This window comes from Spermophilus citellus (genome assembly GCF_964194105.1).
Source record: "Spermophilus citellus genome assembly, chromosome: 4".
Taxonomy (NCBI): Eukaryota; Metazoa; Chordata; class Mammalia; order Rodentia; family Sciuridae; genus Spermophilus; species Spermophilus citellus.
The window spans coordinates 104,854,362-104,880,585 of record NC_138185.1 but is presented as its reverse complement, the minus strand read 5'-3'; the positions used below and the strand labels follow the sequence as shown (position 1 = coordinate 104,880,585).

General features: G+C 34.9%; 1 protein-coding gene across 10 annotated transcripts in view; it reads left to right on the top strand.

The window, feature by feature from the left end:
* SCAPER (S-phase cyclin A associated protein in the ER) overlaps positions 1-26,224 on the top strand; it is a 488,938-nt gene that overhangs the window by 366,168 nt on the left and 96,546 nt on the right. For all 10 annotated transcript variants that reach the window (XM_081291797.1, XM_081291798.1, XM_081291789.1 and 7 more), the window contains one exon: positions 19,468-19,591. In XM_081291797.1, coding sequence (XP_081147923.1) covers positions 19,468-19,591 — 124 coding nt within the window. The remainder of the gene's footprint in view (positions 1-19,467; positions 19,592-26,224) is intronic.

Here is a 26,224-nt window from a genome sequence, read left to right as displayed (position 1 = left end):
CGTTGGTTGGTGCTATAGTTTTCCCTTTTCTGTGAGGTACTGGGAATCTACACAGTCATTATGGTTCTCGGTAGAGATTTTGCTGCTAAATTCAGCCAAAAGATAGCACACCTTGTTCCACAAACAAGTTAACCACACTCAAACTTCATCTATACTTAAAAACTAGAAGAGATAAAGACCTCAAATTAATGGCCAGGCCCCCAGTAAGAACAGAACCTGTGATGGGTATGTTTTAGGTCCCATTCATACACATCTACTCCTATAGCAAGAACAAAGAGTATTAACACAAAGTCTTTGGATATCAAAGCTTTGAGGAGTTTCAATCTCCACTACTCTATGACACTTCAGCAAGAGAAGTCTATGCCCTAAAACAGTTCACACATAAAGAGTGGAAGAGAAATTCATCCCAACATACACATAAAACCCAACACAGAAATGTAAGAATTATGAAAAAAATAAGGTAATATGATACCTCCTAGAGTTCATAATTCACCAGCAACTGACTCCAAAGATACTGAAGTGGATGAAATATCAGATAAAAGAATGACTGTAAAAATAATCAATGAATTTCAAGAAAACCCACAAAATAAACTGAATGAATTTAGGAAGTCAGTATAGGATATGAGTGAGAAATTTAGATAGGAGATAGAGATATTGAAAAAGAACCAAATCTTAGAAATGAAAAACACAATAAATCTAATAAAATTTTCATTTGGAAGTCTTTCTAATAGAGTAGATCATGCTGAAGACAGAATCTCACAGCTAGAAGACAAAGTAGCCAGCCTTGAACTTTCAGACAGTATTAAAGGAAAAAAAGTCATAAACAGAATGTACAAAAACTCTGGAATGACATTAAGAGACCAAATTTAAGAATCATTAGAATTTAAGAGAGTTTCAGGGTGATGGCAAGTATACCTTTTTCAGGGAAACAATAACAAAAATTTGCTAATGTTGAGAATGAGACTGATATCCAGATACAGGAGGCATTCTGAACCCCAAATAGATAAGATCAAAAAAGGGCCTCTCCATGACACTTAATTAAAATGCCTGGCATACAGAACAAGGATAGAATTTTAAAGCCTCGGGAAAATATCAGGTCACATTTAGAGACAAACCAATCAGAATTACTTCCTATTTCTCAGCATAATCTTTAAAATTCAGTACTTGGAATGATGTGTTTCAAATAGCTGTCAACAAAGATTGCTATATATAGCAAGGTTATCCTTTCAAATCAAAGAAGAAATAAAAACATGCCATGATAAGCAGAAGTTAAAAAGAATTAATGACTAGTATGCTGGCAATACAGAAAATTCTTAAAATAATATTTTATACAGAAAAAAAATCAAAACCCCAGAGCTCACAATTTAACAAATCTCTTGAAGAGTATCAAAGCAAATGAGAAGAAGGACCAAATTATTCATTAGAGATAAATCCAAATGGCAAGAATTAATAAACATCTCTCTATAATAACATTGAATATAAATGATCTCAACTCTACGATTAAAAAACATTGGTTGGTAGAATGGATAAAAGACAAAAACCAGAGCTGGGGTTGTGATTCAGTGGTAAACCATTTTCCTTGCACATGTGAGGCACTGGGTTGGATCCTCAGCACCCCATAAAAAAATAAAGTTATTGTTTCTACCTACAACTAAAAATATTTTTAAAAAATTTAAAAGGAGGAAAAAAGACAAGAACCAACTATATGTTGTTTGCAAAATACTCACAGGCTAAGACAGCTGCAGGCTGAAAGGAAATGCTGGAAATTGATGTACTATGCAAATGGAGTCTAAAACAAAAGAAATGGATACATTTCTAGCCACATATGACCTGCCAAAATTGAATGAAGAGGACACATAAAAACTAAACAGACCAATAATCAATGTGTTAGAAGCAGTAATAAAATTTTCCAACATAGAAATCCAAGACCATATGAATTCTACCAGACCTTTAAAGAAGAACCAGTGCCAATGTTTCTCACATTATTCCATGAAATAGAGGTAAAAACACTTTCAGATTAGTTCTATGAAGCCAGTGTCACATACCAAAACCAGATAAGAACACATCAAGGAAAGAAAACTATACCCTTATGATATTAGATATAAAAATCCTTAATAAAATATTAGCAAATCATGTCAACAATCTATTAAGATTATACATCGTGACCAACTTAGTTTTATCCCTGGGTTGCAAGAATGTTTTAACAATATGCAAATCAATAAATGTAATTCATCACATAAATAGAATTAAGGAGAAAAATCACTTAATCATCTCAAGAGATGCAGAGAAAGCCTTTGAAAAACTCAGTACTATTCATGATAAAAACACTGAAGAAACTGGGGATAGAAGGAATGTACTTCAGCATTGTAAAGGCTGTATACAACAAACCCAAAGCCAACATCAATGAATGGGGAAAAAAATGAAAACATTTCCTTTAAAATCTGGAACAAGTTAAAGATGTCCCTACTCACCACTCCTATTCAATATAGCACTAGAAATTCTAGACTGAGCAGTTAGGCAATGAAGGAAATCAAAGGAATAAAAACACAAAAAGAAGTCAGATTATTACGTTTTACTGATGATATGATCCTATACTGAAAAGATTCCAAAAGCTCCTCCAAAAGACTGCTAGAGCTGACAGACAAATTTAGCAAAGTATCAGGACAAAAGTCAACATACAAAAATTAGTGGCTTTCCTATTCACCTATAGTGAATCTGTTGAGAAAGAAGTTAACACAACTATTCACAATGACGTCAAAAAATAAAATACTTGGGGCTGGGGTTATAGCTCGGCAGTAGAGCACATGCCTCATACTTGGGAGAGCTCAATCCTCAGCACCACATATAAATAAATAAGTAAATAAATAAATAAAGATATTTTGTTCATCTTTAAAAAAAATTAAAATACTTGGGAATAAATCTAACCAAGGAAGTGAAGGTTACAATGGAGACTTTAGGACACTGAAGAAAAAAATTGAAAACATTAGAAGATGGAAAGATGTCCCATGTTTGTGGATAGGTAGAATTAATATGGTTAAAATGGCCGTGTTAATAAAAACAATAGGCAGATTCTGTGCCGTCCCATCAAAATAGCAATGACATTCTTTGTAGAACTAGGGGAAAAAAAGGTTCTCAAATTCATCTGGATGAATAAAAGACGCAGGATAGCCAAAGAATTTCTAAGCCCAAAATATGCTGGAGGCATCACAAAACCTGACTTTAGCCAGGTACTACCATGTCTGCCTGTAATCCCACCTGTAATCCCAGAGGCTTGGGGGGCTGAGGCAGGAGGATCATAAATTCATTGCCAGCCTCAGCAACTTAGGCCCTAAAGCAGCTTAGAGAGTGGGTCTCTAAATAAAATGGTTGGGAATGAGACTCTGTAATTAAACACCCTTGGGTTTAATTCCCATACCAAATAAAAAAAATCTGACTTCAAGCTATACTACAGAGATATAGTAACAAAAACTGTATGGTACTGGCATAAAATAAAACACACAATATAGAAGAGACAAAACCCACACAGATGTAGTCATCTTTGACATATGTGCCAGAAACATGCATTGGAGACAAAAACAAGCTTTTTTAACAATGATGCTGGGGAATCTGGCTATTCATATGTAGAGGAATGAAACTAGATCTCTCATCCAGCACAAAAGTCAACTCAAACTAGATCAACCATCTAGGAATTAGACCAGAAGTTGTGCAAATCCTAGAAGAAAACATGAGGTCAACACCCTAACATTTAGGCACAGGCAATGTCTTTCTCAATAGGACTCCCAAAAACTGAGGAAGTAATGCCAAGCATTAATAAATGGGATGGCATCAAAATGAAAATCTTCATAGCAAAGTTCAAGAATATGAAAAAAGAACCTACAGAACAGGAGAAAGTCTTTGCTAGTTACTCTCTGACAGTGGTTTAATATCCAGAATATATAAAGAACTCAAAAAACTGAACACTAAAAAAAAATCAGATAATCCAATTAATAAGTGGGTGAATGAACTGACAATCCTCAAAAGAAGAAATACAAATGACCAACAAAAACATGAAAAAATGTTCAACATCTTTAGTAACTAGGGAAATGCAACTCAAAACTATAATGATTCAGGAGGCTGAGACAGGAGAATTTAGAGTGCAAAGCCGGCCTCAGCAATGGCAAGGCACTAAGCAACTCAGTGAGACCCTGTCTCTAAATAAAATACAAAATATGGCTGGGGATGGGGCTCAGTGGTTGAGTGCCCCTGAGTTCAATCCTGGTACCAAAAAACAAACAAAAAAAAACTATACTGATTTCATCTCACTCCACTTAGAATGATAGGCTTTGAAAATACAAACAGAAATAAATGCTAGAAATGACATAAAGAAAAAGGAACACTTGAACACTGTTGGTTGGTAGGATTGTAAATTAGTACAAATACTGTGGAGATTAGTATGGACGTTTCTCAAAAGACTAATAATGGTAACCACCACAGGACCCAGCTGTACAACTCCTCAGTATTTATCCTAAAGAATTAAAGTCAGCATTCTGTGGTGATACATGCATGTCTATATTTTCAGCAACACAATTCATGATAGCCAAACTATGTAACCAACGATCCTATGTATCCGTTAATGGTGGAGTAGATAAAGAAAATGTGGTGTATATATACACAATGGAGTTTTATTCAGCCATAAAGAAGAATGCAGTTATGTCATTTGCAGGAAAATGGATGGAACTTGAGAACATTATGTTAAGCAAAATAAGCCACACTCTTAAAGTCAATGGTTGTATATTTTCTCTCATACGTGGAAGCTAGAGAAGAAAAAGGAAAAGTAAGGTGCAGGGTGGAAATCTCATGAAAATCAAAGGAAGATCAGTAAAGTAGAAGAAAAGGCAACAGGAAGGGAGGAAGAGAAGGAAAGGGAAGATACTAGGGAAGGATATTGGCCAAGATGTATTGTTATATCTTGGGCATGTATGAATATATAACAACAAATCTCACCATTATGCTCAACTGTAATGCACCAATAAAAATGGAAAAAATAAATCTGTTGATAATAGGCTTCATGTTTTTGTCACAATAAGATAAAAATTTTAAAGAAACACTAATACATGCAACAACACAGATGAATCTCATATACAGTGTGCTAAGTGAAAGAAGTAAGACTCAAATAGGACATGACTTCATTTATATGACATTCTGAAAAAGGGCATAAGATAACTATTGGAGTATAAAACAGACATGTGAGAGCCATGAGTTGAAAGGGTACACCCCCAGAGTAATTTGGGTAGGTTGCTATCTGTGTTGGATGGTTTCATAACCAAATGCACATTATGACTTATAAGTGGAAAACATGGCATTAATATAACGTTAAAGTATTTTATTTCAGAAGAAAATGGAGTAACATTTTAAATATACACTAGAAAAGAAGATATGAAGACTTTATATCTGACCAAATTGATCTTCCCTCAAAAAAAGCACAAACACGCTGTTAACTTGCAATAACTCAAGATTATTGGTCCCATGAGCCTTTCCTAAGGAATCTAGTGGAGAACAAGCGTTAGACAAGCAAAATGACTAGATACATTTACACAAGGACTGGTAGTGAACATTATATCACTAAAACTAATAAAGATTGAGAGAGTATAGTATGAAATGACTGTATGTTCTGACAATGTAGTTAGTATAATGATTAAAATAATTAGAAATGGGAAATAGATATGGCATATGCCAAAACATTTGAAACTTTTCAGTAATCATAATTGGTAGTGGTACTATAAATATTGATATTCTGAAACTGTTAACATGTTGTACTGTAGCATAAAGCAAATGAGTAATTATAGATAGAGACAAAGAGCTATTATAAAAAGATATTAAAGGAAAAAATTCCTTTGTCCAGAATTTGGTGAAATTCACAAATATTTTATCTTAGGAGTGGAAGAATGGGTATGGGAGGGAAATTCCCAGATTTATTCATCTGGAAGTCTAGAAACCATGGCCCACCCCAGTAGAACTGAAAATTACTAGGGGCAGATTTTGGATTTGAACTTTTATGACCAATGCTGTTTGAAGTGCAGGCTGATTCCAGGTATGGGGAAGGGAATGAGCATGAAACCTCTTGTCATCTCAGATAAAGTGAAATTTCAGAAAACTACTGGGGTTCAGCCAAAGGGTCAGGAAACCAAACGATGTGACAAACTGAGCTTTAACGCAAATAAGAATTGCAATAGATTAAAACCCATCAAATATATTTGAATGCATGAGTTTTTAATTGCTTACTTTTTCCAGTAGTTTTAGATATTCAGAAAAATTGAACTGAAAGTACAGAGTTCCCTTATGTTCTGCCTTTCTGTCTGCCCTAAATTTCTCCTATGATGATTTTCTGCTTAGATGTGGCCCATTTTTTTACAGATGATTAACCAATGACAATATATTGTTACTAACTAAAATCCGTATATTAGGGTTCACTCTTTATGTTGTATGATTTTATGGGTTTTTTTCAAATTTATTTGTTCTAATTTGTTATACATGGCAGCAGAATCCATTTTGACTCAGTACACAAATGGAGCACAATTTTACATTTGGTTGTACACAAAGCAGAGTCACACCATTTGTGTCTTCATACATGTAATGATGTCCATCTCATTCCACCATCTTTCCTATCCCAGTGTCCCCTCCCTTTCCTCCCTCCCCTTTGCCCTATCCAAAGTTCCTCTATTCCTCCCATGCTCCCCTGCCCACCCCCATTATGGATCAACTTCCACTTATCAGAGAAAACATTCGGCCTTTGATTTTTGGGGATTGGCTTACTTCGCTTAGTATGATATTCTCCAACTCTATTCATTTACCTGCAAAAGCCATGATTTTATTTTCTCTTAATGCTAAGTAATACTCCACTGTGTGTGTGTGTATGTGTGTGTGTGTGTGTGTATATATATATATATACACACACACACCAAACTTTTTCTTATCCATTCATCTATTGAAGGGCATCTAGGTTGGTTCCACAGTTTAGCTATTGTGAATTGTGCTGCTATAAACATTGATGTGGTTGTTTCCCTGTAGTGTGCTGTTTTTAAGTCCTTTGGGATCAAGGAGAGAGGTAGATGGGTCAAATGGTAGTTCCATTCCAAGCTTTCTAAGGAATCTCCATGCTGCTTTCCATATTGGCTGCACCAATTTGCAGTCCTACCAGCAGTGTAAGAGTGTGCCTTTTTCCCCACAACCTCGCCAACTTATTGTTACTTGCATTCTTAATAACTGCCATTCTGACTGGAGTGAGATGAAATCTTAGTTTTGATTTTTATTCTCCAATTGCTAGAGATATTGAAATTCTTTCATATATTTGTTGATCGAGTGTATATGTTCTTCTGAGAAGTGTCTGTTCATGTCCTTAGCCCATTTATTTATTGGGTTTTTTTGTTTGTATATGTGTTAAGTTTTCTGAGTTCTTTATGAATTCTGGAGATTAGTGCTCTATCTGATGTGCATGTGGTAAAAATTTGCTCCCATTCTGTAGGCTCTCTCTTCACCTCACTGATTGTTTATTTTGCTGAGAAGAAGCTTTTCAGTTTGAATCCGTCCCATTTATTGATTCTTGATTTTATTTCTTGAGCTTTAGGAGTCTTGTTAAGGAAGTAAAGGTCTAACCTGATGTGATAAAGATTTGGACCTACTTTTTCTTCTATTAGGCACAGGGTCTCTGGTCTAATTCCTAGGTCCTTGATCCTTTTTGAGTTGTGTGAATGGTGGGAGATTTTGCTACATATGGATATCCAGTTTTCCTAGCACCATTGGTAGAAGAGGCTATCTTTTCTCCAATATATGTTTTTGGCGCCTTTGTGTAGTATGAGGTAACTGTATTTATGTGGGTTGGTCTCTGTTTCCTCTATTTTGTACCATTGGTTTACATGTCTATTTTGGTGCTAATACTGTGCTGCTTTTTTTACTATTGTTCCGTAGTATAGTTCCGTAGTATAGTTTAAGGTCTGGTATTGTGATGCCACCTGCTTCACTCTTCTTGCTAAAGATTGCCTTGGCTATTCTGGGTCTCTTATTTTTCCAAATGAATTTCATGATTGCTTTTTATATTTCTATTGGTATTTTGATTGGTATGCATTAAATCTGTATAGTGCTTTTGGTAGTATGGTCATTTTGACAATATTAATTCTGCCTATCCAAGAACAGGGGAGATCTTTCCATTTTCTAAGGTCTTCTTTCTTTCTTTAGCATTCTGTAGTTTTCATTGTAGAGGCCTTTTAACTCTTTCATGAAGTTGATTCCCAAGTATTTTATTTTATTTTTTGAGGCTATTGTGAATGGGGTAGTTTTCCTAATTTTTCTTTGAGAGGATTTGTCACTGATGTACAGAAATGCCTTTGATTTATGGGCATTGATTTTATATCCTGTTACTGTGCTGAATTCATTTATTAGTTCTAGAAGTGTTCCGGTGGGATTTTTCGGATCCTCTAAGTATACAGTGATGTCATTGGCAAATAGTGATAGTTTGAATTCTTTTCCTGTTGGTATCCCTTTAATTTCTTTCATCTTTCTAATTGTTCTGGCTAGTGTTTCAAGGACTATGTTAAATACAAGTGGTGAAAGAGGGCATCCCTGTCTTGTTCCAGTTTTTAGAGGGAATGCCTTCAATTTTTCTCCATTTATAATGATGTTGGCCTTGGGCTTAGCATAGATAGATTTAACAATATTGAGATATGTTCCTGTTATTCCTAACTTTTCTAGTGTTTTGAACATGAAGGGAGGCTGTATTTTGTTGAATGTTTTTTATGCATCTATTGGGATGATTATATGCTTTTTGTCTTTTAAGTCTATTGATGTGATGAATTACATTTATTGATTTCTGTATGTTGAACCAACCTTATATCCCTGAGATGAACCCTATCTTTTTAGTATATTTTTGTATTCGATTTTCCAGAATTTTGTTGACAATTTTTGCGTCTATGTTCATTTTAGAGATATTGGTCTGAAATTATCTTTCCTTGATGCATCTTTGTCTGGTTTTGGAATCAATGATAAAATAAAAAATAGAAGCAACTCCAAACCCTGGCCCCATATGATGAGTTTGGAAGTGTTCTTTTTCTATTTCATAGACTAATTTGAGGAGTATTGGTATTAGTTCATCTTTGAAGGTCCTGTAGAACTCAGCTGTAAATCTATCTGCTCGTGGGCTTTTCTTGGTTGGTAGGCTTTTGATTGGGTTTTCTATATCATTGCTTCTGTTTAACTTGTGTATATCTTCCTGATTCAGTTTGGGTAAGTCATATGTCTCTAGAAATTTGTTGATACCTTCAACATTCTCTTTCAAAATAGTCTCTAATTATCTTCTGTATTTCTGTAGTGTTGTCATGATATTTCCTTTTTTATCATGGATTTTAGTAATTTGACTAATCTCTCCTTCTCTTCATTAGCATGACTAAGGCTTTTATCAATGTTATTTATTTTTTCAAAGAACCAACTTTTTGTTTTGTTAATTTTTTCATTTAATTCATTTGTTTCAATTTGACTGATTTTGGCTCTTATTTTAAGTATTTCCTGTCTTCTACTGCTTTTGGTATTCATCTGTTCTTTTTCTAGGGATTTGAGATATAATTTGAGGTCATTTATTTGTAGACTTTTTCTTCTTTTAAGGAATGAACTCCATGCAATGAATTTTCCTCTTAGTATTGCTTTCATAGTGTCCCAGAGATTCTGATATGTTGTATCAGTGTTCTCATTTACCTCTAAGCATTTTTTAATCTTCTCTTTGATATCTTTTGTAACCCATTGTTCATTCAATAGCATATTATTTAGTCTTCAGGGTTTGGAGTTGCTTCTATTTTTTATTTTATCATTGATTTCTAATTTCATTCTATTATGACCTGATAGAATGCAGAGTAGTATCTCTACCTTTTTTGTATTTGCTAAGAGTTGCTTTGTGGCTTAATATCTGGTCTATTTTAGAGAAGTATCCATGTGCTTCTGAGAAGAAAGTGTATTCACTCAGTGATAGATGAAATATTCTGTACATGTTTGTTAACTCTAAGTTATTGATTATATTATTGAGTTCTGTAATTTCTTTGTTTAGCTTTTATTTGGAAGATCTGTCCAGTGATGAAAGAGGTGTGTTAAAGTCACCCGGTATTATTGTATTATGGTCTATTTGACTCTTGAAGTTGAGAAGAGTTTGTTTGATGAGCATAAATGCTCCATTTTGGACGGCATATATATTTATAATTGTTATATCTTGTTGATGTATGGTTTCCTTAAGCAATATGAAATGGCCTTCTTTATCCCCTTTGGTTAACTTTGGCTTGAAGGCTACATTATTTGATACGAGAATGGAAACTCCTGCTTGTTTACGCAGTCCATGTGAATGGTATGTTTTTTTCCCAACCTTTTACCTTTGGTCTGTGGATGTCTTTTCCTTTGAGATAAATATCTTGAAGGCAGCATATTGTTGAGTCTTTTTTTTTTTAAGTCCAATCTGCCAGTCTATATCTTTTGATTAATGAGTTTAGGTCATTAACATTCAGGGTTATTATTGAGACATGGTTTGTAATCATAATCATTTTTGTTTGTTTTTGGTATTTACCTTGACTTGGTTTCTCCTTTTATTGTTTTTTCCTTTAGTGTAATACTTCCCGTTGCTGATTTTCATTATTGTTTTTCATTTCCTCCTCATGGAATATTCTGTCGAGGATGTTCTATAGTGCAGGCTTCCTAGTTGTAAATTCTTTTAACTTTTGTTTATTATCATGGAAGGTTTTTATTTCATCATCAAATCTAAAGCTTAATTTTGCTGGATGTAAGATTCTTTGTTGGCATCCATTTTCTTTCAGAGCTTGGTATATGTTATTCTATGATCTTCTAGCTTCAAGGGTCTGGATTGAGAAATCTGCAGATATGCTATAATTGGTTTCCCCCTATATGTAATCTGACTCCTTTCTCTTGTCACCTTTAAAATTCTCTCCTTATTCTCTGTGTTAGGCATTTTCATTATAATGTGCCTTGGTGTGGATTTGCTGTGATTTTGTACATTTGGTGTCCTGTAAGCCTCTTGTATTTTATTTTCCATTCCATTCTTTAGGTTTGGAAAAATTGCTATAATTATTACATTGAATAGATTGATCATTCCTTTGATTTGTAACTCTGTGCCTTCCTCTATCCCAATAATTCTTTTTTTTTAAGAGAGAGAGAGAGAGAAATTTTTTTTTAATATTTATTTTTTAGTTTTCGGCGGACACAACATCTTTGTTTGTATGTGGTGTTGAGGATCGAACCCGGGCCACAGGCACACCAGGCGAGCGCACTACCGCTTGAGCCACATCCCCAGCCATATCCCAATAGTTATTTAAATTTTGTTTTTTCATGTTATCCCATAATTCATGGATGTTCTGCTTATGGTTTCTTACCATCTTCACTGTGTGATCAACTTTATTTTCAAGATTATACATTTTGTTTTCATTGTGTGAGGTTCTGTCTTCCAAAGGATCTAATCTGTTGGTGATGCTTTCTATTGAATTTTTAATTTTTAATTTATTGTCCTTTTTTTAATTGCTTTTTTAAAATATATGACCCTAGAATGCATCACAATTCTTACAACACATATAGAACACAATTTTTCATATCTCTGTTTGTATATAAAGTATGTTTACACCAATTCATGTCTTCATACGTGTACTTTGGATAATGATGACCATCACATTCGACCATCATTGCTAACCTTCTTCCCCTCCCCTTCCACATTTCTGCCTTATCTAGAGTTCGTCTATTCCTCCCATGCTCCCTCTTCCTACCCCACTATGAGTCAGTCACCTTATATCAGAGAAAACATTCACCATTTGTTTTTGGGCGGGGGGGGGGGGGGATTGGCTAACTTCACTTAGCATTATCTTCTTCAACTCCTCCATTTACCTGCAAATACCATGATTTTATTCTCTTTTATTGCAGAGTAAAATTCCATTGTGTATATATGCCACATTTTTTAATCCATTCACCCACTGAAGGGCATCTAGTTTGGTTCCACAATTTAGCTATTGTGAATTGTGCTGCTATAAACATTGATGTGGCTGTGTCCCTGTGGTATGCTGTTTTTAAGTCCTCTGGGTATAGACCAAGGAGAGGGATAGCTGGGTCAAATGGTGGTTCCATTCCCAGTTTTCCAAGGAATCTCCATACTGCTTTCCATATTGGCTGCACCAATTTGCAGTCCCACCAGCAATGTATGAGTGTTCTTCCCAATCTGTGTACCTTTCATTTCCTTTTCTTACCTTATTATACTACATTGAACTTCCAGTATGATTTTGAGTAGAAGTGGTGAGAGAGGACATTCTTGCCTTATTCCTAATCTTAGGGAGAAAGCTTCTAGTTCGCAAAATTAAATATGATTTAGCTGTAATTTCTTGTAGATAATCTTTGACAATCCACGAGTCTATAATGATAGTTAAAATAAAATTAGATGATTATCTTCTGAGTTTGACAAGAGACCAGTTAAATATGTCAAAATCTAGATACATAAAAGTCTCAAATATTTAGATGGAACTGTACCACTGGAACAAAAAAAAAAAGAGAAGTGTTTCCTTTTAAATGTATTTCATTCCATAAATGAAGACAAAATAGTAGAATATCATAATCATAGTTTTATATTCTTCAATGAATTCATAGCCCTAGGCTTAATCATCAGTGACTGCTAAGATGAAAAAAAGAATGACACTTCGACATAATTTGGCTCCTGATCAAAGAATTCTACCACGTGTAGTCTTTCCAAAAGGGATAAATATAAGTAAGAGCATATCTCTGGATCCAACTTCCAATTTTCAGCAAATACTGAGGAAAAAGAATATGTTGAACTTTACCATGTGTATGCAGTCAGGAAAATTTTAAGGAAAAGAGAGGGATGGAGGAAAATCTACAGATAAAAAGACTTAAAAGATATACTAAAAAATTTTTACAGACAGTAAAAAGTAGTTAAGACTAAATTGTGGATATACACTTGGTGTTAGAGCTGTGCACTTAGATGATAAAAGAATAAAGTGTGAGGAAATGATCACTATAAATGTCAGGAGAGTGGGCAGTTTAGAGGGGAAAGAGAGGGTATAACTAGACCTTTTTAATAACAAAATTATAGACCTGGATTGTGGTTACAAGAGTGTTTTTTTTTATTAACTAAGCTATGTATTTATTTCATGTGGTTTTCTGTATGTGTGTTTTATTTCATAATACAAAAGATTTTAACTAGAAAGGGTCTGTGTGTGTATGTGTGTGTGTGTACATATATTGAAATCAGGACTAGTGTCTGATTTTTTTTTCTTTGTTACCTACTTCACTTACTTAGCATAGTACCCAGATATAAGTATATGCCCAAGAAGCAATAATTGAATGAATAACTATGTAATATTTTTATAATTAAGCTCTTGTACAAAATCAGTAAGTTAGATTATGTCTCCTCCCCAAACTGCTAATGAAACTCTTAATGTAATATCTTGTCTCCCAATATAATTTATAAATCAGATATAATTTAATTTTTTTATATTTTTTTCAGATGTAGGTGGGACACAATATCTTTATTTCATTTTATGAGGATCAACCCAGAGCCTCGAGCATGCCAGGAAAGCACTCCACCACTAAGCCACAACCCCAGCCCATATATGCTTTAATTTTTAAAGACCAAAAAGAATTTTCTTATTTTAATAAATTGACTTCAAGACTTTTTGATACTTCACAATTTTCTCAGTTGGGTCTTAAAAATATACCTGATGGCTACGAAAAATAAGACTTTTTTGGTACCAAGAATAAATAGATTGAGAATAAATAAATATTAATGATCAAATTCAGTTGAACATTTAAAAAGAATAGTAGTTTATGTGGTTAAGAATAGTAAAGAATGCAGTTAATCAGTGTTTTAAGATACACAGTAGCTGCATATTCTTGTATATAATGCTTAAAACAAGGAAGTCCTTTTGTTAGACATCACTGTGCTCAGCCAAACTGTTCTGCATTGAAGACATCCAAACAGGATGACTCAGACAAGAATCTTACCTGGTTATGTAACAGAACAGTTTACAGTGGTTTAACACGTCTCAGTTTCCGCCTCTAGAATGCAACTTCTAGCTAGGCCATTCTGGCAGGGCCAGACTGAGAGGGCAGGTCCCATTCTGTGAGGGAACCACTCACTCACTTAGTGATTTCACTTACTGCTTAGAATTCTACCTATTGTTTGGGCTTGGATGTTGTTCAGTGGCAAAGCGCCTGCCTTGCATTTGCAAAGCCCTGGGTTAGACCCCCAGTTCCAAATAAGACACCCCCCCCAAAAAAAAAGAACCCCACCAAAGAAAATAAGATTTTAAAAAAAGAATTCTACCTGTTGTTTTATCTGACTAGTTTCAAATGATTCTTTTTAATAATGTCTAAAGAAGTTATTTTAGTTTGGAACTTAATAAACACAAATACAGTTCATTCAGTATGTGCATACTAAATGCACGTACACTGTATGCCATTTATTAAATGCCTAATGATACCAAAGGTTCTCACCAAAATAGTATACAGTGGGGCTTTATTAAGGAATTGGTAAAAGTCCCAACTCTATGTTCTAGTTCAGTCTAGATATCTTTTCTCAACTTAATTCTATATCAGTTCCTAATCATCCTGTATGTTTTGTGAGGATCTGTACCTTTACTGTTAATCCAGTCAAACCAATCCCTTTCTGGCATGAGGGCTAAAGCAGTAATTGATGAAGATTCCAAGTTTCCCTTTGCAGATATATTTATGTGACTCTAAGCACTTGCTGTCCCTACTTGGTATAGATTTTTGCTGTGCAGAAACTTGAAGCCATCCATTCAACCCATGTATATTTTGTGAAATTGCTGATGGCAGTTGCTTTTACATGTTTACTCTCTTGACATTGGTATAAGGCAATAGATTTAGGTAAACCACAGTTTTTGAAAATTCTTAACCACTGCAACTGCATAAGGATGTACTTTTTAATCCATCTAGGCTGCAATACTCTGGAGCTTTTGTTTAATATTTCTTAATGTCTTAGATATGTACTAGTATTCTATATACTCCCCTATTTGTAAAAAATAAGTTCTTGCACTCATCTCCAAAAGATTTGGTTTTATGATCCTTTTTTATCCTCTTTTCGTCTTTTCAGAGGAACATTTTTAGTGAGAGATTTTCTGATACAAAAATTCACTCATGCATTCACAATTATTTGGGGCAGAAAAGCTGTATTTCAAACCCCCCAACCACCACATACTTCTGACAGAATGGACAGTGAGATTTTTATGTCGTCTCAAAAGATACTTTCAAATTCTGCGGCCTTCTGTTTGATGTTAAAATGTGCTTCTAGTCATTTGAGTTTAAAATTACAGAGAGAGCTGCCTGGACAGACCACCCAGGCTGGGTTCAAAGAAGTGCACTAAGACAGGTGCTCTTCAAATACAGGTTGTCTTTTCAAACAAGTTTACTGAGTGGACAGGTTTTTTTCTGACCCTGAAATGTTTGGCTCTCCCTCCCTTTTTTCCCCTTCTTTGTGGAAGTTTCTTGGGAGAGTTTTGCAAGCATTCAGATTATACAGATGGACATTCCATTTCCAAGTAAATGAGTTTCTTTAACATAGAGCACAGAGGGCATTAGGTAGGACATACTCCCAGATCATGTGTTGTTCACTTTTTTATGTATGTTTTTTTATAACTCATTAATTGTTTACCAGAGATTTGAGACAAGTAGTAGGAATTCTGCTAATAAAATGGAAAAATAGAAATTAAAAATCAAAGCCATAAAAATATAGATCAAAACAAAGGGAAAAATGATATTATTATAGGACTATGATGTTCTACACATCATTCTAAATATAATACCCCCATACATATTTTTTAAAAGCCTTTGGGGATTACAGTTTTGTATGTTAACTCTGCCATAAAGCTATGTTGCACAAAAGAATGTGTGATTGGCACACAAATAGAGTTATAAATTAGGAAACAGGAAACCAGGGAATATATTCTGCATATAGTCATGATAAAGGTGACATTTCAAACCAGTGGATAAAGAACAGATAACTCAGTCATATCATTACTGAGAAAATAAATTGAGGCTCTTAACTCATATTATATACCAGAATAAACTCAAAATGAATTAAGTGGCTTATAAAACCATAAAATTGTAACAGTAACAATTTGAAAAAATAAATGAGTATTTGTTACTCTATCTCATTATGAGAAAAAACTTTTAAAACATAAAAAGAAGGCAGAAAAAAGTAAACCACAAAGAAAAATCATTGGACTACATAAAATTATTCAGCTTCTATATATTAAAAATACCTTAAAATAACCTAAGCAAATTGAAAGACTAGAAGAAAGTACTAACATGTATTAACCCTTTGTGTATTTATAATGAGAAAATTTAATAAATCATTTTAAAAGACGAGAATCTTTAATAAAAGTATAAAAATTCAGAACTAGAACAAAATATAAGTATACATAACATCTGTATTTTGAAAAAAATAAAGTTAATCTCTCCTCTATACTTTATTTCTAAAACAAGTTTATATTATGGATTAGAATGCAAAATCCACAAAAGTACCAAAATTAAATATAAAAGAATATTTTTATAATCTGAACATAGAAAGGCCTTTCTATATCTGACAGGAAATCCAGATGTACTGAAGGAAATCTTGGCAGACTTCATATCAAGTAAAAATTTTTTTTAAACTAAAAAATTATAGCAACATACTGCAAAAGTTATTTGTACCATATGATGGAATAGTTAATGTGATTATCAATAAAGAAACTTCTAAATCAATAAGAAAAACACAAAAATCCCATTAGAAAAATGGGTAAAAGACACACAATTATAATTCAGGAAAATACAGATAGCTATAACAAATAAAGACTTTTTTTAAAGCCCTTTAATAATACTACTAGTAAAAGGAATAAAACCTTTAAAAATACCATTTGTATTTAGCTATCAAATTGGTAAGGATTTATTTTAATGAAGTTTTTCATTGTTAGTGAAAACATGGGAAAAATCTTTTTCTGGGAGTAAAAATGGATTTAAGTTTTCTTTTTATTCTGGAGGGCAGTTTGAATTTGACAATACCTACAGAAAGCCTTCAAAATGTTTAGTTCTGCCAGGCACAGTGACACACGCCTATAATCCCAGTAACTCAGGAGACTGGGACAGGAGGAAAGCCAGCCTTAGCATCTTAGCAAGGCCACCAGAAAAGTTCAATTCCTTTGATCCATACTTTCATTACTGGAAAATTATCCTAAACAGCAGGCAGAATGGTACAAAATGATTTATTCACCAGCCTTTGCAGATATGGGTTGTGCTGTTAAGCCTCTCAGCTCTCATCTACTATCCTATGTTTGCAGAGTTTCCAAGGTGCACAAGATGTCTCCCCAGCTCTACACCCTGAGAATTGTATCTAGGATGCAGGCATGACCAGGCTTTACAACCCAGCATATCCACTCCATGTTTTTACTATGAAACTAAAGAAGTAAAGAAGTAAGGACATCCCAAACTCTAGAAATTTAAGAGTTTGAGGCAGCTGTGTCTAGCATCCAAAGTCACAATGTCCATTCAGGCTATGGTGTATAGTGCCCAGTGATCTATTTTTATTTGCTTTAGGGGTTTTTGTTTGTTTTGTTTTGTTTTTGTTTTAATAGATCAGTTCAGTTAGACCTGAAAGTGTAGCACCTATGCCTGAGCTTTCCAAATTCTATGATATATTAAATAGCCTGTCACTTAGTGTTCTTTCTGTTTCCATCAGCTGGAACTTTTTTCTTCTTGTGGATTACAACTATTACCTGTGACTTAAAGCATGTTTTATAATACTGAAAATTGGACACAACAATATTTTATGTCCATAGGGTGAGGCACTCTACAGTCTTTTAAAAATATTTCTCAATTTAAATATTCTAATTAGAAGAGGAATTTAGAATAATACATTAGGTATTAGAAAATTGTTCCAAGACTTCTAGGTTGACTCCAAAAAACAATATCAATCTGATCCACTGGGGGTGCTGTTCCCTCTGAGACCAACAAAGGTTAGGTAGAAAAAATAATAATAAAATCAATTAAAAAAATAGATTGAAAAGAAAAAAAAAAGAAACAAAATACCACCCCTTAACTACCACCCCTTAACTATCTCAAACCCATGAAAACACATAATGGATACCTGAAGCTTCAGTCAGAGACTAGGAAATTAAATAAAGTAGCACAGGTTACCCCACTGGTTCTTTTCTCTTCCTCCTCTTCCTCCTGCTTCTCCTCCCCCCACTACCCCCTTCCACCCACACACACTGGGGACTGAACCCAGGGGTGCTTTTAAACTGAGCTACAGTCCCAACCCTTGTCATTTTTATTGATATTAATAAATATGGGCTGGAGATGTGACTCAGTGGTAAAACACCTGGGGGTTCAATTTCTGGTACCAAAAAAAAATGCAAATTGCTTGACATCACTCCCAGAGTTTCTGTTTACTAGATCTGAAGTGAAGCCTGAGAATTTGCATTTCTTACAAGTTCCCTGATAATATTGATGCTGATGATCCATGGATCACACTTTAAGAACTACCATCCTAGAGGATTGGTTGTAAAGAACTAAATCAAAACATTTATGGGACTTAAGCAAGAGATTTACTCAGATAGGCCAGAATAAACATTGATCACTCAGGCAATGTAGCTTTCAGTCACAGTATTCAAAATACCCAGGAAAGGGCCAGCCATGACCATTGAGAGTGTTGCTTTAAAAGTTTCTTTGGATGATGGCATATTTTTTTAATCCTATAGGCAAAAATATTTCTTTGATCATTTTGACCTTAAACTGTTTGGGCCCATGACCAAATTGTACTCCATGGGAATGATGTCCTCTTCTACCCAAACAGCCTCCAGGGAAGGTGTTGCCTCACATAGAAAGTCTCTAGTTTCTCCTCATGCCTGCTGTCTTCTTTTGTCTTCTGCCCTTATCCCAGACCATCAGATCTGATAACCGTCTCTTTTCTGGATATTTTTTATTATTGTTGTTGTTGTTGTTGTTGTTGTTATTATTATTATTATTATTATTATTTTAATGTGGTGCTGAGAATCAAACCCAGTGCTTCACATGTGCTAAGCAAGTGTTTTACCACTGAGCTCCAGCCCCAGCCCTCTTTTTCTGGATATTGTTTGAAGGATCAAAGATGATATTTAGTCTTAGGTTATTAAGAAATAGTCAAATAGACTAATAAATATGTTTTCACTGTTTACAGTTACAACCAGTAGAAATAAATAAGAGATGTTAGTTACTACTGAACCCTGGGCTTTGGAGGAAAATTAGGTGCTTTTATATCTAGTTGATAGGCCTTGTATCTTATAGTACTTGGCTTGTTATTTTTAGAGTTAATTTCCATCCCATGCCTGTTCCTTTGGCAGTTCATTTTATGTATTTTAAATTGTTTGGAGAAGAGCTTCTCATGTTTTACAAATGCTGTTTTTCTCTTTCTATTAGGTCTCTTTGCAATGCAATCAATGTTTACAACCTCACCTGTAATAACTGTTCAGAAAACTGCACCGATGTTCTGTTTAGTAACAAGATTACCTTCTTAATGGACCTCCTGATACACCAGTTGATGGTATGTAATATTATTGCTTTGAAAATTAAAAGCAGTTAAAGTTTGAGAAATATTCCCTGTGGAGAAAACTAAAAGAATTCTGTTTATTTACTCTCCATATTGGAGGGGGGGGGGAAGTGAAGATGATTAGGCGGGTAAAATAGGGATCAGCAGGAAAAACCCTTAATTTAAGAAAATGTGTATTGAATTCTCATACATTTAATATTTAATGGATGATAGATGTGTGATACTTGCTAAGAACACAAATTGGCATGGTTAGATTTGGATTTGGAACCTGGTGGACCCAGTGCCAAACCTCTGAAGCCACAGGAATGAGTTCTATGGAAGGGAAGAAAGCTCAGAAAACCTCAAAACCTCACCAGCTTAGTTTAAAAGGTCAGTTTGAAAAGGACTTTTTGATAGTCATTTACATTTTTTTTTTAGAAACTCCTCTGTAGGGACAAACCTGTTATACTTTTAAAATAGGAGCAAACAGCCAACTATAACCTAAAATTTTACTTCAGCTCACAGATGTTGAAAGAGGTAAGCTCAGTGGAATACCCAAACATTTAGGTCTGTCATCCACAATCTCCAGAACAGAACTCTGAGGCCAGAAGTTTCCTGGTGAGGTTTCTGAGTCCCTGAGGTACTGGCACAAAATCCCTCTGAAGCTGCAAGATTACAACATAGGACATTTATTTTTCAGAACTGATTTACTTTTACTCAGCACAGAGTTCTAATAGCTCTTCCTTACACTCTATAACTTTTGCTCCCTTCCTCCCTCCATCTGGTTAATTCTTACACGTTTTGCAGATTCTAATAGGCATAATGGTGCCTTCATGATTAAATCTTCTCTAACCTGATTCGTTCCCCAGTTCCAGGTTAAGAATATTTCTTATGTGATTCTAGATATTACATCTCTCCAGAATTGATTACATTGAATTGTCACTATTTACTTGTCCATTTCCCCATCATTAGCCATGAAAGTGTTTAGGACAGCAGGTACCTAATCACTATCTCTGAGATTCTAATACAGGACCTGGCACTTGGTAGGTTTAGCATACCATTGAATGAATGTATGAGTGAATAAATTATATATTGCAGGCTAGAAATCAGAAAGGTAATTATGAAGCCCTTACAGGCAGGCATACTGACAATGAGAGAGAAGAGCAGTACAGGAGAATAAAACAAGATAGATATAGAGCAGAACTATTACACAAACAGCAATAGCAATGTCAGTGAATCATCTGCCAGAGACTAAATAAATTATATATGGTTTTATCACAAAAGTCATTAAAATATGGATGAGACATTTTATCAAAAAAATCTTCAAAAATAGTTGAAAGACAACACAAAGAGAAAGTTTAGCATTTGTTGTTTAGCCTTATATCTCAGGTATTTTGATATATATTGCCTCACTTAATTTTCAAACCAGCCTTATAAAGTCATTATTAATCTGTTTCACAGATTAGGAAACTTGAATCACCAAGAGGTTGACTTTCCCAAGGCTACATAGACGTAAGCCAAGAGTCAATCATAGGTCTGTCAAATTGAGACCAGTAACTGACCAATATTTTTCAAAATGTCCACTTCCTGAAAGACAAGAAAAAAAGTGAGGAACTCAGGCTGGGGATGTGGCTCAGTGATAGGGTGCTTGCCTGGAATACCAAAAAAAAAAAAAAAAAAAAAAAAATAAGTGGAATTATCACTGTATGGAAGAGTCTAAGGAGACATAACAAATGTAATATGTGATCCTGGACCAGATAAAGAATATTAATGGGAAAACTGGCTAAATATTCATTTTTTCCTTTTCCTTAATTGTGCTATGATTTTATAAGAGGTTTGTAGGGGATTCTGGGTGAAGGGAACGTTCTACTCTGTTTATAACCTATTTGGTGGTTTAAAATGATTTCAAAATGAGATTGAAAACCAAAAATCTAGACCCTACATTCTCCCACTGTTCCATGCTATATCGTCTGGAATAAGCTTACTCTTTAAAACGTATTCTCTATTGGTAATATAAGGGACATTACTTTGAACAGAACAGATAACTGAAGAGAATGGCATTTGAAAGTGAGAGAATGAACAAGGCGACTTACCGAAAGAATCTTCCATCTTATCACACACAAGCTTCTGAGGGACATCTCATATCTAAACCATAACACCTAATTACATCCCAAAGACCTTACCTCCGCATATCACATAGGGAATGAAATTTCAACATTTGAATTTGGGGAGGGATACAAACATTCCATCCAGAACACATAGTAAAAGAATGGTATGATGATGACCCAAACAGAGCGGTGGGAGCACAAAAGAGGTGTTCATCACAAAGGAGGAACATTTGAACTAGTTCTGACTTCTTCATAGTAGCTACCATTTATTAAGTTCCAACCATATTCCAGGAGCTTCTAAGTACCTTGATTATGTCCTTCTTCATTAAATGCCCCAGTTTCTTTGAATAACATTCCCTTGTTTGTGACCTCAAGATTTCTTAATGCTCAAAAAGGCTTTTACTCTCTTCACCAATTGATTTCACCATATTCTGTGTTTCTTCTGCTCTGTGAATTTTGCTTAGTTCGTAATTGGGATCCAAGGACATTTGCTGCCAAATACATTTTATCCTTCCTTTCCTTATACATGGCATTTCCTGGTTTTTCTTTTATTCTCTATTCTATAGCTGTCAATTTTAATGTTGTTGTGACTGGGTTTGTGGCAGTAAGCAGCAAAGGATGTGTTTCCTGGTTTGGGGTAACTAGTGATGGTGGTTTTTATGTTTCTGGAAATCATTTGAGTGCATTTCCATTTTTCTTGCTAGCTGAATTTAATGTGCATGTAATTGAAATATGGACTACTAACTTATTCATGCCCTTTAATAAGAGGTAAGAAAATAGTCTTTGGCACATTTTTCAGAAGGAAAAGGAAAAATACAAAAGAGGCTAATTAATTGTGATCTGGTAGAATTTATAAAATACTTGATTATCGGGTACTTCAGCCTTTCTGGTTCTTTGGCAAATCCAGATGCTTTAGAAGACATCTTTTTTCCAATCTAGCTTCTTAGAGTTTTGTTTTAGCACTTTTATATTTCATTTCAATTATCCTTTTCAAAGCACTGTTCAGATGCCACAGTTACAGAGGTACATTAATACAATTCCTTCACTCTAGAAGCCCACAGTTAAGAAGAGAAGAAATTACATACCGAAATATCAGAGACAAACTATGAGTAGTGCTATAATGTTATCAGAACCACAGAGTAGCCCAGGAAACATAGTAGAGTATCTAGCACATAATAGGTGCCTGTTAAAGATTTCATGAAGGAATTCTACTTGAGAATTTAGCAAGCTTTGGGAAAGAAATGGATTTGGTTATGCCTCAAATATAAATAGAATTTCTGTAATTCTGAATTTATTATTTTCATAAAATATAAGTGAGCACTTGTAACACTATAAAAGTACATGCTTTTTCTGGCAGTATAAATGAAGATTTTGAATTTTTAGGATAAGCTCTCAGGGAATTTATTTGGATCCCTGCAAAACCAGGTTATTTAGACAAGTTTCCCCCAGGAATAGAAACTAACACCCACAAATTATCTTCCATGAAACTTGAAAGCTTTAAAATATGTTAAAATTGATTTCTATCTTCATTCATTAAGGAATTATTAAGCATCCTTTCTGAGCCTAGATCGCTTCAGTGGACCTGAGCCTTAAGATGTCCCCTTAAGGAGATCAGACATACACATTGGAAGGCAAAAAAAAAAAAGACCAATAAAACAAGCAAAATAGCAGAATGGGAAGCCCCAGCTTTCATTCCCCCACAAAGACATTGATTTAACAAGAATATACTCGCCAGTATATCTTTATGAGAACTCCAGAAACCAGTTAAGAGTTGCTGTATCCCAGACAAACTCAAAGCCAAGAATAGCCACATTGAAACAAGTAAGAAGAGCTGTTTTCACTTTACCTATGATCACCCACCCTTTCGCAAGCCAACATAACTTCATGGCAGCGGAGAAGCTCACGGCTTCTTGGAGGTGTAGGGGAAAGAACATTGGAACTTACACCAGTGTTTCAGCTTTTTGACAGGATGCCTGCAGAAGTGATTTCTGTCTTGCCTCACTCAGAGCTCTGAGAGACCCAGCATAGTTTGGATGCCGTGTGGCAACTGAATCCAAACAACAGCAGGGACAACTTACTGTAGCATCAGAGGGCCTGTACGACCATAGAGGCCAGTGCAGCTTGGCATGACCAGGAGAAGGCACTCAGCCTGCGGTTTCTCCCTTACAAAGGAAGAAGAGTGAGCATGTATTTATATTCCAACTTTTTAAAGATATATAAGAAGGACTGCTGTCTGTCTCATCTGTCTTAGGGAGGCTTGCCTCTGTAGAACCAAAGAACTTGTGAAGGTTAAGGCCAAGTCCAAAGGCATTAAGAGATTATGGACCTCTTGAAAAAGAAAGTAGCCATCCTCTCCCTGAGAAAGTGCATGTGTAACTCAGAGAAGCTGTATCCCCAAAAATGATTTTAGAGGCTCCCAAAACCTCTAGCCAGGATGATTGATGAGGATCTTCCCCTGTAAGAAGCTACTTCATGGGCTGGGGATGTGGCTCAAGCGGTAGCGCGCTCGCCTGGCATGCGTGCGGCCCGGGTTCGATCCTCAGCACCACATACCAACAAAGATGTTGTGTCCACCGAGAACTAAAAAATAAATATTAAAAATTCTCTCTCTCTCTCTCTCTGTCTCTCTCTCTCTCTCTGTCTCTCTCTCTCTCTCCTCTCTCACTCTCTCTTTAAAAAAAAAAAAAAAAAGAAGCTACTTCATAAAGACCAGGAGAGGTAGATATTTTCTGAAATGCACAGATCCCATTAAAAGTTATAAGATACATAAAGAAACAGGAAAACATGGACTTAAAGGAACAAACTAATCTGTCTTAAGCAGTCCTAAAAAAATAGATTTTGTATGAATTACTGGACAGAGAATATAAAACAGCTGTCATAAAGAGGCACTGTGATCTCATGGAAAACATTGGGAAAAATGAGAATATCAACAAGGATAGAAAACAGAATTAAGAGCCAAATAAATTTTGGAACAGCAAATAATTGCATTGAAAAACTGACCTTAGGGGTTCAACAGCAGACTTGATGAAGCAGAAGAAAGAATCAGCAATTCAAAGGTCATTTAAAATTATTCAGTCAGAAGGTCAAAAAGAAAAAATAATTTAAAAGAGTGATGAAAGCCTAAAGGACATGTAGTATAGAATGAAGCCAACCAATATATGCATTGTGAAAGTTATAAAGGAGAAAAGAAAAAGATGCAGAAAGTTTACTTTTAAAAATAATGGCCAAAAACCTTTCCAAATCTGGAGCGGGTAAATGCATATCCAGATTCAGAAGCTCAAAGTATCCCAAATAAAATAAACTCAAAGAAATGCATACCAAGGGCTAGGGATATAGATCAGTGATAGAGCACTGACCTAGAAATACACACTAAATCACATTATAATAAAGTTGTCCAAAGTAAAAACCAGCCAGACATGGTGGTGCATGCCTATAGTCCCAGTGGCTGGGGAGGCTGAAACAGGAGGATGGTGAATTCAAAGTCAGCCTCACTAAGCAACTCAGTGAGTCTCTGTCTCTAAATAAAATACAAAATAGGGGATGTCGCTCAGTGGTTTAGTGCCCCTGAATTCAATCTTTAGCATCCAAAATAAATAAATAAACAAAGTAAAAACCAAAATGTTAAGCAGTAAGAGAAGAATGAATTGCCAAATACAAGGGAACATGCATAGTACTACCAGCTAATTTATCAGCAGAAATCCAGCCAGAAAGAAATGGAATGATAATGTTCCAAAGTGAAAGCAAGAGAAAGCCTCCACAACATTGACCTTGGCAGTGAAATAAAAGCACAGGCAACAAAAGCAAAAATAGATACATGGGACTACATTGAACAGAAAAATCTTCTGCATAACAAAGAAAACAATCAACAAAGTGAAAAGATGACCTACAGAATAGGAGAAAATATTTGCAAACTATATTTCTGATAAGTAGTGTTATAGTCTTAATGTTTGTGAGTCACCAAAATTCATATGTTGAAACTTAATCACTAATGTTATACATTAGGAAGAGGGGTCTGTGGAAGGTAATTAGATCATGGTGGTAGAGCACTGCTGAGTAGGATTAGTGTCCTTATAAAAGAGACTCCCAAAAGCTGCCTTGCCCCTTTACCATATGAGGACACAACCAGAAGGTAGATCTCTGGTGGTGGGTACCCACTTTCTGGTGGGCCCTCACCAGATAATGAATATATCAGCACCTCAATCTTGGACTTCTCACCCCACTAAACTGCAAGCATTGAGTTTTTGTTGATGATAAGTTACCCAGTTTATGGTATTTTTCTATAGCAGCTCAAAGAGTCTAAGGAATTAATATCCAAAATATATAAGGAACTACTAATAGCAAAATATACCTAAATGATCTAGTTAAAAATAGGGCGTGAATAGACATATTTCTAAAGGTGATGAACAAATGGACAACTGGTATATAAAAAGATAATAAAAATCACTAATCATCAGTGAAATGCAAATCAAAATATAAAGTTTATCACTTCACACCCATTAGAATGGCCATTTTTTAAATAAAAAAATAAGCAATTAGTGGG